This window comes from Erythrolamprus reginae, chromosome 4 (genome assembly GCF_031021105.1).
Source record: "Erythrolamprus reginae isolate rEryReg1 chromosome 4, rEryReg1.hap1, whole genome shotgun sequence".
NCBI lineage: Eukaryota > Metazoa > Chordata > Lepidosauria > Squamata > Dipsadidae > Erythrolamprus > Erythrolamprus reginae.
The window spans coordinates 27,216,794-27,233,740 of NC_091953.1; the positions used below are offsets into that span (position 1 = coordinate 27,216,794).

At 40.1% G+C, this 16,947-nt stretch overlaps 1 protein-coding gene across 2 annotated transcripts in view; it reads left to right on the forward strand.

Annotated features, from left to right (window-relative positions):
• B3GLCT (beta 3-glucosyltransferase) overlaps positions 1 to 16,947 on the forward strand; it is a 105,873-nt gene that overhangs the window by 16,120 nt on the left and 72,806 nt on the right. For both annotated transcript variants that reach the window (XM_070751699.1, XM_070751700.1), the window contains exons 3-4: positions 2,363 to 2,402; positions 7,541 to 7,650. In XM_070751699.1, coding sequence (XP_070607800.1) covers positions 2,363 to 2,402; positions 7,541 to 7,650 — 150 coding nt within the window. The remainder of the gene's footprint in view (positions 1 to 2,362; positions 2,403 to 7,540; positions 7,651 to 16,947) is intronic.

Here is a 16,947-nt window from a genome sequence, read left to right on the forward strand (position 1 = left end):
CCAGAGGGCCTCCGAGGGGTGGCAGAAACTGTTTTCCCCCTCCCCAGGCAAAATAATGGGTGGGGGCACTCATACATATGCAATAGTACACGCTTACGGTCTTTTGGCACCCCAGGAAAAAAAGGTTCGCCATCATTGTCCTAGATGCTATAAAAGGGACCTTGATGGCGGTAGACCACTATACAATTCATGTATGGTATGTTTGTGTGTATGTCTGCTTTAATAACGGGTTTTTAAAAATGTTTTTAAATTATTAGATTTGTCTTGAATTGTTTTATTGTTGTTGTGAGCCGCCCCAAGTCTACGGAGAGGGACGGCATACAAATAAAATAAAATAAATAAAATAAAATAAATAAAATAAAATAAAATAGAAAGAAAGAAAGAAAGAAAGAAAGAAAGAAAGAAAGAAAGAAAGAAAGAATGACCCTGGAGGGGTCTGTAATATGGTAAATGATTTAGCTTTACTAGATAAATGGTCAAAGCAATGGAAACTGCAGTTTAATGTTTCCAAATGTAAAATAATGCACTTGGGGAAAAGGAATCCTCAATCTGAGTATTGTATTGGCAGTTCTGTGTTAGCAAATACTTCAAAAGAAAAGGATTTAGGGGTAATGATTTCTGACAGTCTCAAAATGGGTGAACAGTGCAGTCAGGCGGTAGGGAAAGCAAGTAGGATGCTTGGCTGCATAGCTAGAGGTATAACAAGCAGGAAGAGGGAGATTATGATCCCGCTATATAGAATGCTGGTGAGACCACATTTGGAATACTGTGTTCAGTTCTGGAGACCTCACCTACAAAAAGATATTGACAAAATTGAACGGGTCCAAAGACGGGCTACAAGAATGGTGGAAGGTCTTAAGCATAAAACGTATCAGGAAAGACTTCATGAACTCAATCTGTATAGTCTGGAGGACAGAAGGAAAAGGGGGGACATGATCGAAACATTTAAATATATTAAAGGGTTAAATAAGGTCCAGGAGGGAAGTGTTTTTAATAGGAAAGTGAACACAAGAATAAGGGGACACAATCTGAAGTTAGTTGGGGGAAAGATCAAAAGCAACATGAGAAAATATTATTTTACTGAAAGAGTAGTAGATCCTTGGAACAAACTTCCAGCAGACGTGGTAGATAAATCCACAGTAACTGAATTTAAACATGCCTGGGATAAACATATATCCATCCTAAGATAAAATACAGGACATAGTATAAGGGCAGACTAGATGGACCATGAGGTCTTTTTCTGCCGTCAGACTTCTATGTTTCTAAGAAAGAAAGAAAGTCTGATGGAAGGGAGAGGAAATGAAGAAGAGATTACAGGGCTGCAGGAGAAATTCAGTAAAGTTAGATCAAAGTGAGCAAGGAATTGGAACAGCTTAAAGAGGTTGTATGTTGCACGTTTTTGAGAAATACTTTAAACAAAATGACTCCCTTATGCCTGTTTATGATACTTCTGCATTTCATTTGTTAGGAAGTACTTATTCTTGAGTAGTGAGATTGCCACATGATGTATAGGCGATTTCAGCAAGTATCTGCTATCAGTTGCTTAGTCACTACTGAATAATAGTCAAGATATTTTTAGAACTTGGTTTCCAGGGTGATGCTATGGTGAACTTTTTGCTCCAAAGCACATTGCTAAGTTCTGACATCTCTGTATGTAACACTGAATTATTAGATTTTGTTTTGGCCTTTTCAGCCGTATTTAGATTGTAATATAATTTGGATTTCAGCTTTCCCGGGATGTAAATTCTCACTAATATTTGGTCACATGGACTTAAAAAGTAGTTTCTATTAACTATCTATATAAGTTCCAATCAATTATTATTATTATTATTATTATTATTATTATTATTATTATTATTATTAATTAGATTTGTATGCCGCCCCTCTCCGTAGACTCGGGGCGGCATACAATTGTAATAAACAGAAATTTAAAATGGCAAATTTTATCACAGGAGCTAATTTTTTATACTACAATTTCTAATAAGGTGGTATAAAATAATGTTCTGCCAGGGGCCGTTTAATAAATCTATTTAAGCTAGAGATAGTGTAGTGCGGTAACTAAGAATGTGAGCAGGCAATTAAAGACTTAGCTATCAATACATTTGGCAGCTTCAGGCAAGGTCCTGTTTTTCTGCTATATGAAAATAATAAGATCAGCCTAAATTTAACTGGGCTTTTACAAGAATTACTGAGTTGTTAAGTGCGAGGCTTATTAGATACTCGAAACTTGTAATATGCTGAAATATTTTTATTCAAGGTTGTGAATACTTTTAACTACTTGTAACTGTCTTAAAAGGGATTTTCCTGCCCCCCGCCCCCGTTCTATTGTGTTGTTAATGTAATTTCTGATTTCTTAATGCAGATGCCAGGAAAAAAAGGGGATTCAAGCCAAATAAGCAAAGGTAAATAATCTTATTTGATATTAATCTTTATGGTAAATCTAGCAGTCAGGATGAATAATATGTGCTGCATTCATTGTTACATTGTGCCTGGTAGTAAGTACCTTCTTAGACCTTAATCCTTGTAATGCTACCATAGTATTATGACTGAATCACAAATTTACATTATTTACTTTATCCTCACAAGAACAACTTGTAAAAACATAAAAAGACTTCACATTAGATCAGAATTAAGTGTATGCTTTATGTCTGACTTGTATAATGAAAGAATAGCAACTACATTTTCATTCCTGTTCTACTCTAGTTGATATTAATTGCTATTCTGGAAGGCTATAAAGTTCAGAATAACAAATACCCTCTGCTCTATTAAGTTCTCCTTTCAGTAAAATATGTTGCTTTAACTAGGACAGATTGTCCACTTAGACTAAGGGTGTCAAACTCGTGGTGTCACGGTGTTGTCACATGACATATCGGGACTTTTTCCTCCTTCACTAAACTGGGCGCGGACTGCAGACCGAAATTTGACAGCCTTCATCTATCTTAATGCTATCTATTCCAAGAGTAAGAGATATGATATCTAGTTGCACTGCAATTATTTGCCATCAACTGAGTTAGCTAACGGCAGTGGAAGTCCAAAATATTGGGGTTGGGATGGGGCTTGCAATAGGTCTCCATGGATATGGACAAAGGTCTTTCTCCTCTTCTGCCATTTCAGTGTGACTAATTTTAGTGAAGATCCAAGGGGATTGATTGATTATTGATTGATTTATTTGATTTGATTTTTATGCTGCTTTTCTCCTTAGACTCAGGGCAGCTTACAACATGTTATCAATAGCACTTTTTAACAGAGCCAGCATACTGCCCCCACAATCCGGGTCCTCATTTTACCCACCATGGAAGGCTGAGTCAACTTTGAGCCTGTGATGAGATTTGAACCGCTGACCTGCAGATCTAGCAGTCAGCTTTAATGGTCCGCAGTACCGCATGCTACCCACTGCGTCACCTCAAGCCAATTACGCATTGACTGCTGAGTTATGGACTCTCCTTCCTTCTTCTGTTTCTAATTAAGTATTTCTGATAAAAAATCTTCTTATACTCCATCTTGACAAGGCTATATTAGTGTCTGCCTTAGACTTTTATCTGCTTAATATCATTCTTTCCGTGGTTATTTTTATAAATAGTTTGAAACAAGATGGTATTAAATGATATTATTGAAAAAAAGCATTAGGATCAGAACACTAAACAACATAATGATAGTACAGTTGGATCTCCGTATTCATGAAATACAGATTCAATGTGTCAGTGAGTGATGAAGAGAGACACATGTTTTTAGTCTTTCAGTAAGTGTCATTAAAGAAGGATAGTTTGTGACCTTTGTGTGCATTTGCGTTTGGCTACTTTGACTTGACTTTTATTTATTTATTGTTAGAGTTGAAAGGGACCATGCAGGTCATCAAGTCCAACCCCCTGCCTGAGCAGGAATCCTAAAGCACCCCAGCCAAATGGCAGTCCAGTCTCCTCTTGAAAGTGTCCAGAGTTGGGGAGTTCACAACCTCCGCAGGCAGGTTGTTCCACTGGTTGATCGCTCTGACCGTCAGGAAGTTCTTCCTTACTTCTAGGTTGAATCTCTCCTTGGTCAGCTTCCAGCCATTGTTCCTCGTCCGGCCCTCTGGTGCTCTGGAGCAGTGTTTTTCAACCAGTGTGCCGTGGCACATTAGTGTGCCGCGAGACATGATCAGGTGTGCCGCGAAGCTCAGCAAGAGAGAGAAAGAGAGAGAGAAAGAAAGAGAGAGAGAGAGGGAAAGAAAGCAAGAGAGAGAAAGAAAGAGAAAGAGAGGAAGAGAAAGAAAGCAAGAGAGAGAGAGAAAGAAAGCAAGAGAGAGAGAAAGAGAGACAGGGAAGGAGGGAGAGATAGAAAGAGAGCAAAAAAGAGAGGAAGGAAGGAAGAGAGAAAGAAAGAGGGATAGAGAGGAGAAGGAAGGAAGGGAGAGAAAGAGGGAGAGAAATAGAGCGAAAGGGAGGAAGAGAGAGAGATCATTTTTTTGTCCAAACCTTTTTTAGCCCCCCCACTCCCCCCTGCTCAATGTGCCCCATGATTTTGTATATGTAAAAAATGTGCCGCAACTCAAAAAAAGGTTGAAAATCACTGCTCTGGAGAATAGAGTGGCCCCCTCCTCTCTGTGGCAACCCCTCATATATCTGTATACAGCTATCATGTCCCCTCTGCCCCTCCTTTTCTCTAGGCTATCCATGCCCAGTTCCCGCAATCTGTCTTCGTAAGTCTTGGTTTCAAGTCCCCTAATCATTTTGGTTGCTCTTTTCTGCACCTTCTCCAGAGTTTCAATGTCTCTTTTGAAGTGTGGTGACCAGAACTGGATGCAATACTCCAGATGTGGTCTGACCAGGGTGTAGTAGAGTGGTATTAATACTTCCCTGGTCTTCGAGTGTATCCCCCTGTTGATGCAGCTTCGGATAGTGTTGGCTTTTTTGGCCGCTGCTGGCATCTTCAGGCATCTGTGTAATTATTTAGGCAGAGAAAACATCTTTCGGGACGTTTTGATGTTTTGGGAATTTGAAAGAAATTATGCTTCTGAATACTATAGAAGTTGTATAGTCTCTATTCCTGAGACTGCATTATTAGTATGAACATTAATAAAAATTTGCTCTTATTTGCTGACTTTTGATGAACGATTTAGCCTTCTATTTTTTATATTGTGAATTGCTTTCTTTCTGGCACAGTATAAATATATTAAAGTTAATTGTTGTACAGTGTTCCCTTGATTTTTGCGGGTTCGAACTTCGCGAATAGCCTATACCACGGTTTTTCAAAAAATATTAATTAAAAAATACTTAGTGGTTTTTTTCCTATACCACGGTTTTTCCTACCCAATGATGTCATATGTCATTGCCAAACTAATAATTTTTGCAAATAAATAATAATAATTATTAATAAATAATTATGTTTATAAATATCAGGATCACTAAGTGTCTTATTCAATGGTGAGTACCAGTAATAATGGTGAGTAAATGGTTGTTAAGGGAATGGGAAATGGTAATTTAGGGGTTTAAAGTGTTAAGGGATGGCTTGTGATACTGTCCATAGCCAAAAATGGTGTATTTACTTCTGCATCTCTACTTCGTGGAAATTCGACTTTCGCGGGTGGTCTCGGAACACATCCCCCGCGGAAATTGAGGGAACACTGTATAGGTTTGACTAGAGGGCACCTTGATACAAAGAAATGGATTGGAAGGGATGGTCATACCAAGAACAGTTAGAGCCACAGCCCAGATTATCAGGGATGGTTCCTGATGTGATTGTCTTAAAGCAAAATACAAACATTGTTTTTCTGCTTCATTATTTGATAAAAACTTAAATATTTTAAAGAAAAGTTGCAAGCAGAATTGGGGAAGCAAAGTCCCTGAAAATCTTTCTGGGCAGCAATGAAGCTTTAAACATCTTATTGATGAATGTGAAAGCTGTTTTAAAACATTGATATGAATATTAACCAGCTTTGTTTATCAGTAAGAGCCCCTTTCTCTTGATCTTAGCAATAGGGTCAGGTATGGCCTGGGAAATGAATGGTTGGTGGATAAGAGGAAGAATTTCTTTAAGCTGTCTTTGGACCATCCTTACTTCTAGGTTGAATCTCTCCTTGGTCAGCTTCCAGCCGTTGTTCAGTGCAGTCAGGCGGTAGGGAAAGCAAGTAGGATGCTTGGCTGCATAGCTAGAGGTATAACAAGCAGGAAGAGGGAGATTATGATCCCGCTATATAGAATGCTGGTGAGACCACATTTGGAATACTGTGTTCAGTTCTGGAGACCTCACCTACAAAAAGATATTGACAAAATTGAACGGGTCCAAAGACGGGCTACAAGAATGGTGGAAGGTCTTAAGCATAAAACATATCAGGAAAGACTTAATGAACTCAATCTGTATAGTCTGGAGGACAGAAGAAAAAGGGGGGACATGATCGAAACATTTAAATATATTAAAGGGTTAAATAAGGTCCAGGAGGGAAGTGTTTTTAATAGGAAAGTGAACACAAGAACAAGGGGACACAATCTGAAGTTAGTTGGGGGAAAGATCAAAAGCAACATGAGAAAATATTATTTTACTGAAAGAGTAGTAGATGCTTGGAACAAACTTCCAGCAGACGTGGTAGATAAATCCACAGTAATTGAATTTAAACATGCCTGGGATAAACACATATCCATCCTAAGATAAAATACAGAAAATAGTATAAGGGCAGACTAGATGGACCAGGAGGTCTTTTTCTGCCGTCAGACTTCTATGTTTCTATCATGTTTGGATCAAAATGTAGAATACCATAATTAGCATGGAGGTTTAATGTAATTGCATCTACAGTATAGCAATATTGACATTAAGTCCCTCTCCAAGGAAGATGGGTGGTTAAAAAATATGATAGGCAGTATACGGCTCTTTACATAGAAGAAATCAATACCTTTTAATCATTATACATATGTAATTATCTTCAGGATCTGATGATTAACCGGTAGTTGAAACAAGTGTGAATTCCAATAGATTCTCTTATATATGTTAAGAAAACCATCATTCTTGTAAGTACCACGGTGCGAATTATTTCTGTACCTATTAGACAAGTTTAGACATAATGCATCTGAGAAAATGAGTAGCGTTTAAAACAGTTTACTCTAAATGAAATAGTAAATTACCTTAGGTTCAATGCACAAATACTTTTCCAATTCGCTATACAAATTCATGTAAAATTATATGTGTATTATTATTATTGAGGACCCAGATTGTGGGGGCAATAGCCTAGCTCTGGTTAATAAGTGCTATTGCTAACATGTTGTAAGCCGCCCTGAGTCTAAGGAGAAGGGCGGCATAAAAATTGAATAAATAAATAAATAAATAAATAAATAAATAATATCTTATTTTCCACAATATGGTTTGTGAGTTGTTAATAAGGTTCTGGCATTATTCTTTTATTTAAATTTAAAACTTTTTTTTTGCTTTTTTCAGCCAGTTTATTAGAATTCTGGAGATGCTCATGTATGCATATATTACTTGAAAACCCAAGATGTTTTTCAGTGGGCTATTCACAATGATGCTGAATTCACTTAACAATTGTTGACATTTATTTATTTATTTCTATTTACAGAGCTAAGGGAAATAGTATTTGTCATTCAGAGTCAAAAGAATTCTTATCATTTGAAGAAAGCAAATGATCTTAAACGAAGTATTTTAAAACAGGCTGCCTCTTTGGGAAAGGTACGCTATTATGCTAAATATATTTATCTATCTCCTTCTTTAATGTTTGAAATTTGAATTATAATTCCAGGATTTGTTTTTCAATTAAAGCTAAAAAGATTCACCTCTACAACTGTGTAACAGTTGACTTCTAAGCTTCTGTTCATATATTTTTAAATTATTTCTTAATGTAATGCTCATGTTATTTGATTTTTTCTTTGGTTTGCATGAATTTTTTCTCCTCATTGTGCAAATTAAAATGCATATGTGAGTTTTGTTTAATTGATCATAACAAGGTCCTAACTTATTAATATGTATTTCTTACATGTTGTTTTTTATTGACAAAACAGATGGTAAATTCTTAATTTAAATAGAATTTTATTTGCATTGCTGCCTGTTAAATAAAATCAAGACTATTGTGGGTTCATGGGAGTTAGAGGAGCTAACTGCAAGTTAACTGTTCTGTCGGGCTCTCTGGTAGATTCCTCCCGAAAATTCACAGGTACAAATTTCAGACACACACAAGTTTGAAAATTCAAAACAATGTTCTTTATAATGAAAATTCACTTAAACTAAGCACGCTTTTTGTATAGCAAAGAACACTCATCTCCAAACAAACTGGTAATTGGTACAAGTCCCTTATCAGTTCTGTGATACTTAGCTTGCAGCTGTGAAGCAATTCACAGTCCTTCTTTCACAAAGTGAAACACGCTTTGCCCTGGTTTAGTTTCAAAGCGGGGAAAAATCAGCACACAAAAGGTCAAAGGCAGAAAAGCAGGCACGAAACACAAGGATCAGATAATCCTCCTCAATGGCCAAACCCACAGGCTGCTATTTATAGCAGCCTCACTAATTACCACAGCCCCACCCAACCACAGGTGGCCTCATTTTCTTTGATAATAATCTCTCAGTTGTTGCTGCCTATGCATCGCTCTCCGCATGCGTGGCTGTATCATTAACTCTTGTTCTGAATCCAAGGAGGAGTTAGATAATTGATCTCCTTCTGAGCTGTCTGCCACACTCTCCTCCTCCCTGTCACTCGTGTCTTCTTGGTCAGAGGAACCTTCATCAGCAGATTCCACTGGGGGGCAAAACAGGCCTGCAGCATGTGGATGTCTCCCCCACATCCACAGTCCTTGGGGCAGGAGCTGGGCCAGAGCTAACCACAACATTGACAAGGTTAGCTCTGTCACAGTAATTAATTGATTACAGTCCTTGCTTAGCAATCCAAATGGACTGGCAACTTAGTCACTAAGTGTCAGTCACTAAGCAGAGAATCACACAATCACATCAGGTTTAGAACCTTACTTCCCCTTTGGTTATTAAATGAAAGGCTATGGTCACTAAGTGAAACATCACCTGATCATGGCTCATGTTTTTATTTCTGCCTTCTCTGTTAACTTTGCTTGCTTGTCACAGCCAGTTGTAAAGACAAAAATGGTGATCACATGACCACAGGATGCTGCAATGTTTGTAAATATATGCATTTTTGCGTAGCACATGAATGGTAATTACATGACTCATGGGCACTGCAATGGTCATTAATGTGAGGATTGGTCACAAAGCTATTTTGTTTACACTGTTTTAACTTAGAACAGTCCTTAACCAAGGCAGTCTGTAAGCAAGGACTCTCTGTAGAATCCCCTGGCAGGCTCCAGCTACTGCCTGAAACTGACCAGACTTTAATCAGTTTCACCCAGAACGCTTATGTTGTTCTAAAAGTTGGCATTGAGACGAAGTTACTTTTTCATAATCATCCTAATTGCAAAAGGTTGCTGCCTCTAACTATTTATCAATAGACATACAGTGGTACCTCATCTTACGAACGCCTCTTCTAACAAACTTTTCAAGATACGAACCCGGTGTTTAAGATTTTTTTGCCTCTTCTTCCAAACTGTTTTCACCTTACGAACCCAAGCCGCTGCTGCTGGGATGAAGGGGTTTCTTCCCCCCCTTTTTTTTGAAGAAAGAAAAGAGAGGGGCGGCTTGGAGGGGGAAAAGACTGCATTTAAATAACTAGGAGAACAGCGTGTTTGCAGGCACTCAAAGAGTGTCTTTTGAAGAAAGAAAAGGGAGGGGCGCCCACCTTGCCTTTCTTCCTTCCCACTCACCCTTTAGCCTAGCCTTGCTTCTTCCACCCGCCCCCTTTAGCTGCTCCTCCCTGCCCTCTGTTCGCCTCCCTTCTAAAGTTTGGGATTTTCCTGAAGGATTTGCACGCATTATTTGCTTTTACATTGATTCCTATGGGAAACATTGTTTCATCTTACGAACTTTTCACCTTACGAACCTCCTCCTGGAACCAATTCAGTTCGTATCATAAGGTACCACTGTATTTTGAAACTACAGTGATCCCTCGATTAGCACGGTCTCGATTAGTGCGAAACGCTACAACACGGTTTTTCAAAAAATATTAATTAAAAAATACTCCACGGTTTTTTTGCTATACCATGGTTTTTCCTACCCGATGACGTCATACGTCATCACCAAGAGTCACTTCTCTGTCTCTTTCTCTTTCTTTCCTGTCATTCTCTGCTTCAATCATTTTCTCATTTCTCTTTTTTTCTCCCCTTTTTTCTATCATTTCTCTCTCTCTTTCTTCCTCTCTCACACTCTCTTCCTCCCTCTCTCATCTCTTTCTTTCCTTCTCTCTCTTTCCTTCTCTCTCCCCTCCTCCACTTGCCCACGAGAAGAAAAAAAGCAACCTCTGCCGGGCAGCTCCCCTTGTGCCCCCGCTTTGTGCCTGCCTCTTGTCCCTCTCTTTTGGGGATTTTTTTTTCTTTTCTGTCTGAGTGCGTCTGTGTGAGCGCGAGAGAGGGAGTGCGTGTATGTGTGTGTGTGTCTGTTGCGGCTTGGGCTGGTCGGCCTCGGAGGCGGGAGAAGGCGAAGAGGTAGCAAGCAGGGAACCCGGCGGGGTGGATGGCGGTGGCGGCGTGTGTGTGTGTGGTGGCCGCCTTCAGCTTGGGGTCACCGCCGGCGTGCTCGAAGGACGCGCCGCCGCCCGCCTTGGAGCCCTCGAAAGCCTCGTCGTCTTCTGTGCTCTGCTCGCCGCTGCTCTCCAAGCGGGGCGCAGCGGCTGGGAGCGCGCGCCTTTTCTCCCCTGCGTGGATCCTGGCTAGCCGTCGCGCCTCTCTTGAAGATGGGGAGCCTGGCAACGCGCTGTTTTCCCCCACCGAGGACAATCGGGGTAAACTCTTTTAGTTGGGAACCAACCAGCCCGGTGCTCTTTTGGCTCTCTTGGGGTTTTCCCTTTGCCTGGGCAGCAGGAAGACCCAGGGAAGGTTCCTTTGGCCGCCCAACAGCTGATCTGCTCCGCAGCGCGGCAGCAGCGAGGAGCCGAAGATGGGGTTTCCCCTTTGCCTGGGCAACGGGGAAACTCCATCTTCGGCTCCTCGCTGCTTCTGCGCTGCGGAGCAGATCAGCTGTTGGGCGGCCAAAGGAACCTTCCCTGTGTCTTCCCCGCTGCCCACACGCAAACTCCACCATCTGCGCATGTGCGGCCATGGAAAAAAAAGGGTGCATGCGCAGATGGTGTTTTTACTTCCGCACCACTATAACACGGAAAATCAATTAGCGCGGGAGGTCTTGGAACGTAACCCCCGCGCTAATCGAGGGATCACTGTATAAACAAGAAGGTGATTGATAACTAAATAGCAGTTTTAATTCCATCAACACGACAAGAAAATTATTATTGGAACCAAGGGAAATTATCCCTTAATCTGTAAAATTTTTTAAAAATGAATAAAATCCATGAAAAGCTGGGAAAATGGTAATATATCTGATATGATTTTCATACACTGTTGTGTTTCTATTTTCTATCTGCCTGATAGAAAATTATGCATTTTCTTGTTTCTATCTGGATGTTTGTAGTTTCCATCTGCTTTGTTATTGGATTGTTAATATTCCTGCACTCTATGTTACCGCAGTATCCTTCCATTTGTTGACTACAATACAGTGTATTTTCACAACGGTAATAAAACATAATGAAACATTTTTTCTATTACATTTATTTAGAATTATTAAATGTACTGTTATAAATAGTATATCTAAGAAAGAAGAAAGAAAGAAATAGGTTGCATTACTGCTATTCTGAAAAGAACCACTATATTGAAGAAAGACATTTTTTATTTGCATGATAAATAATGAGGGATAAAACATATAAAATTAAAGTAAGTTATTGCTAGCACATTGTAGCTACCATTAGTGACATACAGAATTGTTATACTCTCCGAAGTCCATTCCATATGGGCATTTTCCTACACCATCTCTCTTCCTTGCGCATCAAGTAAATTAAAGAATTTTATTCCTGACATGAGAGGAATTGAAATTGAATCGAATAACATTTTTGTTACATATATAAGATAGTAGCTTCATTCTCTGAAATTAAAAATAATCAGTAGATAATGAAAATGCACATTGCTTAAAACAGTGATAGCGAAACTTTTTTTCCTTGGGTGCCGAAAGAGCGTGTGCACGTGCTATCGCGCATGTGCAAGTGCCCACAGCCATAATTCAATGCCTGGGGAGGGCGAAAACAGCATCTCCCCCCCCAACCCCCTGCCCCCCCAGAAGCCCTCTAGAGGCTGGAAACAGCCTGTTTCCCAACTTCTGGTGGGCCTTGTAGGCTCGTGTTTCTCCCTCCCCAGGCTCCAAAGGCTTCCCAGAAGTTAAAGGAGGGTAAAAATGCCCTCCCCCATCCCATTTTGGCTCTCTGGAAGCCAAAAACACCCTCCCAGAGCCTCTGTGTGAGCCCAAAAAAATCAGCTGTCCAACAGACACATACACATTGGAGCTGAGCTAGGGCAATGGCTCACGTGCCAGCAGATATGGTTCCGCGTGCCACGTGTGGCACCCCTATCATAGGTTCGTCATCCAGGGGATGGGAGAAGCTGTTTTCACCCTCCCCAGGCATTGAATTATGGGTGTGGGCACTCTCGCATGCACAATTATGGGTGTGGGCACTCACACCCATGTTCTTTCGGCACCCGAGGAAAAAAAAGGTTGACCATCACTAAATTAGGCCGTGCCCACCAGCCAGCAATGGAGCAGAGAACCCCTTGCTAATCCTTATTATAGGGGTCACAGGAACTTATCAATTTGTTCATTTCATCTCACTATTTTGACAGCTGCACTTGTTTCCTATTACCGTATTTTTCAAAGTATAAGACTCACCTTTTTCCTCTCTAAAAGAGGCTGAAAATTTGGCTGAAAACTCTAAATGTAGCTTTTTTTGTTTGCAGCTCCCCCTCCCAGCCCTAACTTGGTGCTAACAATGTTCTCAGCTCTTACCTTGCAGGCTCTTTCATTGTTACACTCTGCAAAGAATATTTTCTAAGCCCTATGTCTTTGCAGGTTTTTTTCCCCATTGCTCTACTTGCTCCAAATGTTTCTTTCCAGCCCTAACAAGGTGCTAACAATTTTCCCAGCTCTTACTGGCTTGCAAGCTGTTTCATTGTTACTCTCTCCAAATAAGGTTTTTTTAAAGCCCCCACCAGGGGATAAAATAATGTGCTGAAGCTGACCAGACTAGAGATGCTAGCCAGATGAATATCTGTTAGGCAGATTCCCCCCCCCCCATTTTCCTCCACCAAAACAAAGATGTGTCTTATACAGTGTTCCCTCGATTTTCACGGGGGATGCATTCCGAGACCACCCGCGAAAGTCGAATTTCCGCGAAGTGGAGATGCGGAAGTAAAAACACCAATTTTGGCTATAGACAGCCAAAAACTACCCCCCGCGCACCCTTTTCCAAGGCCGCGCAAGTAGCCGGGCTTGAAGTTGGGGTCGGGGAGCGACGAAAGTGCGGAGGCCGGCGAAGATTGTTTTGAATGTCGGCCACCCCCTCGCGCCCCCAGCTTCTCACCGCTGCCCCCCGACAGAGCGAGATAGAAAGGAGAGAGGGAGAGAGAAAGTGAGTGAGAGAGAGCAAGAGTATTTTTTAATTAATATTTTTTGGAAAACCGTGGTATAGACGTTTCGCAAAGTTCGAACCCGCGAAAATCGAGGGACCGCTGTACTACAAAAAATACAGTAGCTTTGGGTTTCATTCAAGGTGCTAGTTGTCACCTTTAGAGTTTATATGACTTGATGTCTTGATATTTTTTGGACTTCTTATCTTCCAATACAATTTGGAAGTGCAGGTTCTCTTCTAATTTCTGCTTTTAGGGAATGTCATAATGAAAACTCAGAAGAAATCCTTTTCAGTTCTTGTCTCTTCTGTGAAATAGCATTCTGAAAATGTGATTGCATTTTCTGGCCAATATTGATTTGGGAAGATCATTAAAATTTGCCAATTTCTGAAGGCCTTTGAGTTGGGATTTTTTACTGTTGTGCCTACTATTGTGAAGTGTTTGTCTAGTGTAATTAATATTTGAAATATTATATTGTGTTTGAGTTTCATATTATAAAGGTGTTATTTTAAAACTTTTTTTATAATCTTTTTAACACAACAATACTTAAGCTTAAGGAAGAAAGAAAATGATAAAAGTTCCAAATTAAAAATTTAAATAAAGAGAAAAAAGGAAAAAAATCTATATTTTGTTGTGGTTGGCTCTGGCCCAGCTCCTGCCCCAAGGAATGTGGAGGTGGATGCAGGGGAAACATCAACATGTCATAGGCCTGTTTTATTGCCGACAGAGGCACGTAGTGCAGTTTCCTCGGACAAAGAAGAAGGTGGGGGTGACTTGGAAGAGGGGGGCTTCCACAGCCCAGGAAGCCAATCTCCATTATCCTCGGTTGATTCGGATGAGGAAGTATTAGACCCACGCATGCGCAGAATTATGCATAGAAGAGACCAATTGCAGAAATATTACAGGAGATAAGAGAGGCCACCTGTGTTTGGGTGGGGCTCCAGTAATTAGAGCTGCTGATATAAATAGCAGCGTGTTGGTTTGGCCGTTGTGGGAGATTATCTGATCGTTGTTTTTCAGGACTGTGCCTTTCTGTTTGTTGATTTTTCACGACTTTGAAACCAAAGCAGAGCAAAGTGTGTATGTGTTTCACTTCGTGGAAGAAGAAGGGCTATGATGGTTCTTCACAGCTGCTAGCTAAGTACTTAAAGACTGATTAAGGGGATTGTACAGACTACCAGGTTGTTTTGGGACAAGTGCTCTTTGCAATACAAAAAGGGTGCTTTGTTTCTTTTGAATTTTTGTGATAAAGAACATTGTTTTTGAACTTTCAAGCGTGTGTGTCTGAAATTTGTACCCTTGAATTTTCGGGAGACTCTTACCATAGAGCCAGGCAGAACATATTTATGTTATACTAAACAAATACTGTTAGTGAACAGTAAGGTTTACCAATGAATTCACTACTATAACATGAACAACAGAAGATATTATTGTAAGATATCACCAAATCTCTCCCATACTGCAGGACACATATTGCAGCATTTTTTTTTATTAGTAGGGAATCTTGCCTTTTCCAAAATTGATAAATCATACATTCCCAGCAATCATAGTTTATCATCTCAAATATATCACTTTTCCATTTTCTTAATATAATTACTTTTTGCCACACTCCTCATGGCAAAATACAACCGCAATTAATTCTTAAGTCAAATTTCCAAAGTTGATATATGAGGGTCGCCCAGAAAGTAATGCACCACATTTTTTTTCTTCAACAATTATTTATTGAACACAATGAAACCTGCACAAAAGAAAGAGTGATGTTTCTTCTACACTCCCTATTTTCCATGTAATCTCCGTCCCGTTCTATGGCCTTCCTCCAGCGAGACAAAAGGGGTGTATGCCCTGTCAGTACCACTCCTTATTCTGGTCACGAAACCATTTCTGCAGTGTGCGAATCACTTCTAATAGCCTCACCCTCTGATCTTCTGTTCTTCTAATGGCCTCACCCTCTGTGCCCAGTGACTAAGCATACTTCTGTCAACTGTAGATTCTCCATAAACTGTGCACAAACATTTGTGAATGTTCCCAACAGTTTTTTTCTATGCAGTGAGAAATTCAATGACATACATCACTTACAGACGCCATTTTGAAACACTGCTGTAGCTACGCTATTTGTCTGAAGAAATGCAAAATTTACACACGCACTCCTGACAATTCAAATAATGTACAACGTTCCCTTGATTTTCACGGGTTCGAACTTCTCGGAACGTCTATACCACTGTTTTTCAAAAATATTAATTAAAAAATACTTTATGGTTTTTTTCTCCTATACCACGGTTTTTCCCGCCTGATGATGTCATATGTTATTGCCAAACTTTCATCTGCCTTTAAAAAACATTTTTTTAATAAACTTTAACAAATAAACATGGTGAGTAATAATCTAAATGGTTGCTAAGGGAATGGGAAATTGTAAATTTAGGAGTTTAAAGTGTTAAGGGAAGGCTTGGGATACTGTTCATAGCCAAAAATAGTGTATTTACTTCCGCATCTCTACTTCGCGGAAATTCGACTTTCGCGGGCGGTCTCGGAACGCATCCCCTGCGAAAAGCGAGGGAGCACTGTATACCTAAAGTTTTGCATTTGTATCATTACTGTAGGCTGAGAAAAAAATGTGGTACATTACATTATTGGCGATCCTCGTATATGCATTGCATTAACATCTTTTAAGATTTAAACATTTTTCTCACCAATTTCCTTATATACATTCATGTTCTGTTCCTTCCAAAATACTAAATGATCACATGCCCATAACATACGGGTCAGTGAGCCCTTAATTTACACCTCCAGCATAACACATCTGTTTTCCACGCTTTCAGATGCATTAGTTGGGAATGCCAGTATACCCTTAATACATTTTTTCCTACATAGTGGTACCTCTACTTATGAACTGAATTCATTCCGTGACCAGGTTCTTAAGTAGAAAAGTTTGTAAGAAGCAATTTTTCCCATAGGAATCAATATAAAAGCAAATAATGAGTGTGAATGGAGAAACCACAGAGAGGGTGGAGGCCCTGTTTCCTCTCCGGAGATTCCTAGAGAGGCCCCATGGAGGCTTCTCCCCATCTTTTCAGGTCTTGTTTTCTCCCAGGAGATTCCTAGAGAGGCCCCATGGAGGCTTCTCCCCACCTTTTCTGGTCCTGTTTCCTCCCAGGAGATTCCTAGAGAGGCCCCACGGAAGCTTCTCCACGCCTTTTCCGGCCCTGCTTCCCCCAGGAGATTCCTAGAGAGACCCCACAGAGGCTTCTCCCCTAACTTCAGTAAATAGGATAAACGGCTGTTCAGCCGAGGGCTTTTAATGGTTAAATAGCTGGCATTAGGAAGTACCTACATAAACATAATTCTTATAATTTATGAGATATAAATGTTATGCTGCAAAATCCCAGGAATCTATTTGGAGTAGGGCCACTTTTTA